General features: G+C 66.9%; 1 protein-coding gene across 1 annotated transcript in view; it reads right to left on the bottom strand.

The window, feature by feature from the left end:
• The window catches only part of AURANDRAFT_68861 (hypothetical protein), a gene marked incomplete at both ends in the record, with an annotated part of 5,675 nt that extends 4,937 nt beyond the window's left edge, over nt 1-738 (bottom strand). The window contains one exon of the mRNA XM_009044594.1: nt 70-738. Within this exon, the coding sequence (XP_009042842.1) occupies nt 70-738 (669 nt within the window). The remainder of the gene's footprint in view (nt 1-69) is intronic.
• Between the last annotated feature and the right edge of the window lie 922 nt (nt 739-1,660).

The following is a 1,660-nucleotide window of genomic DNA, read 5'->3' as shown; positions in this document are numbered from 1 at the left end:
CTGCGAGACGCGCGATGAGCGCGAGACAGAGGAGAGACACGGACGCGGCGCACGCGCGGCGTCGCGCACCGCCGCGGCGGGCCGGAAGCCGTCGAGCCAGCCGAGGACGCGCGCGGAGCAGAACGCCGCGTCGTCGACGCGGACCGCCGACACGTTGCGCCCGTCGCGGCCCTCGAAGAAGTCGCGCGAGGTCACGGCCCGCAGCTTGCCGTCGCTCGTCGGGACGCGCCACACGCGCTTCTTGTGGGGCCGCGGCCGCGCGTCGGGGACCCACGCGCGCGCGACGTCGACGAACTGGCGCGCGACGTGGCCGCCGCAGCTCGCGAAGACGCAGGGGCCGGACCCGGGCCCGCCGGCCGGCGCCGCGCAGGTCAGGTCCGCGAAGTCGCGCACGGCGACGCCCTCCGCGAAGCCGGACGCGGACCGCGCCGCCGCGCCGTCGCGGCCGCACGTGACCCGGCCGCCGGATTTGCCGCGATCGCTCGTCGCGTCGACCTCCACGACGCGGTCGAAGGCCGGGTGGGCCTCCCAAAGGTCGCCGAAGGCCGCGCCGAGCACCGAGCCCCGGACCCAGTTCACGGACGGCGCGAGGGACCAGGCGTGGGCCAGGGCCAACGCCTCCATCATGACGGCGATGCGGTTCCCGATGCCGCAGCAGGGGACGACGACGAGTTCCTGGCGCTCCGGCGTCGACGCGGCGGCGGCCAGGACGCATGCCGCGAGCCCGAGGCGACGCATGGGGCGGAGCCAAGCTTGCGAGGCCTTGCTCGATCGCACAAAGCCTTTGTGGTAATTTTTTTAGTCGCAATAGTGTGCGCGTGGGCGCGCGGCACACGACACAGGGACACCCCGCGCGAGCATGGATCAAGCGTTCATCGCCAACGGATGGACAACACCGCAAGGAGAGGCTTTGCTAAGGGGGGACCGTGTGGCGCTTAAGAAATGGCTGGACGAAGGCGGCGATCCCAATATGAGATTCAATTTTCATTGTCTCCTCCACATGACTTTGTACGGAGACCAAACTACTAGAGCTGATCGGTCAGATATGGTTCGCCTCTTGGTTTCTAATGGTGCGGATATAAACGTCCGACGCGGCGACGGAATGATGCCGATTCACTTATGCTCGTATCCAAGCGAGGCTTCGCTACTACTCGATTTGGGCGCCGATGTGGATGCTCGCACTGACGATGGGCGAACGCCTCTTTTTTGTTTCACTTTTGGTGGACGTCTGGAATGCGCGCGTTTCATCGTGCGACGCGGGGCCGACGTGAAACTGACGGCCGACGATGATGGTTGGGATGCGTTTGAAGAAGCTCGCGAGGAAGGGACATATGATCAGTGTTTGGCGGACTTCGTCTCCGCCGTCCGTGCCGCGGGGGGGTGGCAAACCTACATCCGAGCACCTCGTATCGAGCTCGTCCGCCTACGTCTGCTTTGCGCTCGCGGCCGCGCGCGACCTCCGATCGCACGCCGCGACCCCATCCTCGCGCGACTCTTCTCCGCCGCGCCGTCATCCTCCTCGACCCCGAAGCGTCTCGCGAGCCGCCAGCTCCACCGCCCGATTCCCAACGAGGTCTTCTGGCACATCCTCTCGTACTGGCGCACGAGCCGCGACGACGCCTAAAAGACCACATCGAATCCCGCTAAAGACCAACATCGA

The sequence above is a fragment of the Aureococcus anophagefferens genome (genome assembly GCF_000186865.1).
Source record: "Aureococcus anophagefferens unplaced genomic scaffold AURANscaffold_493, whole genome shotgun sequence".
NCBI classification, from domain to species: Eukaryota; class Pelagophyceae; order Pelagomonadales; family Pelagomonadaceae; genus Aureococcus; species Aureococcus anophagefferens.
The sequence above is the reverse complement of the archived record's forward strand: the minus strand, read 5'-3'. Positions and strand labels throughout refer to the sequence as shown.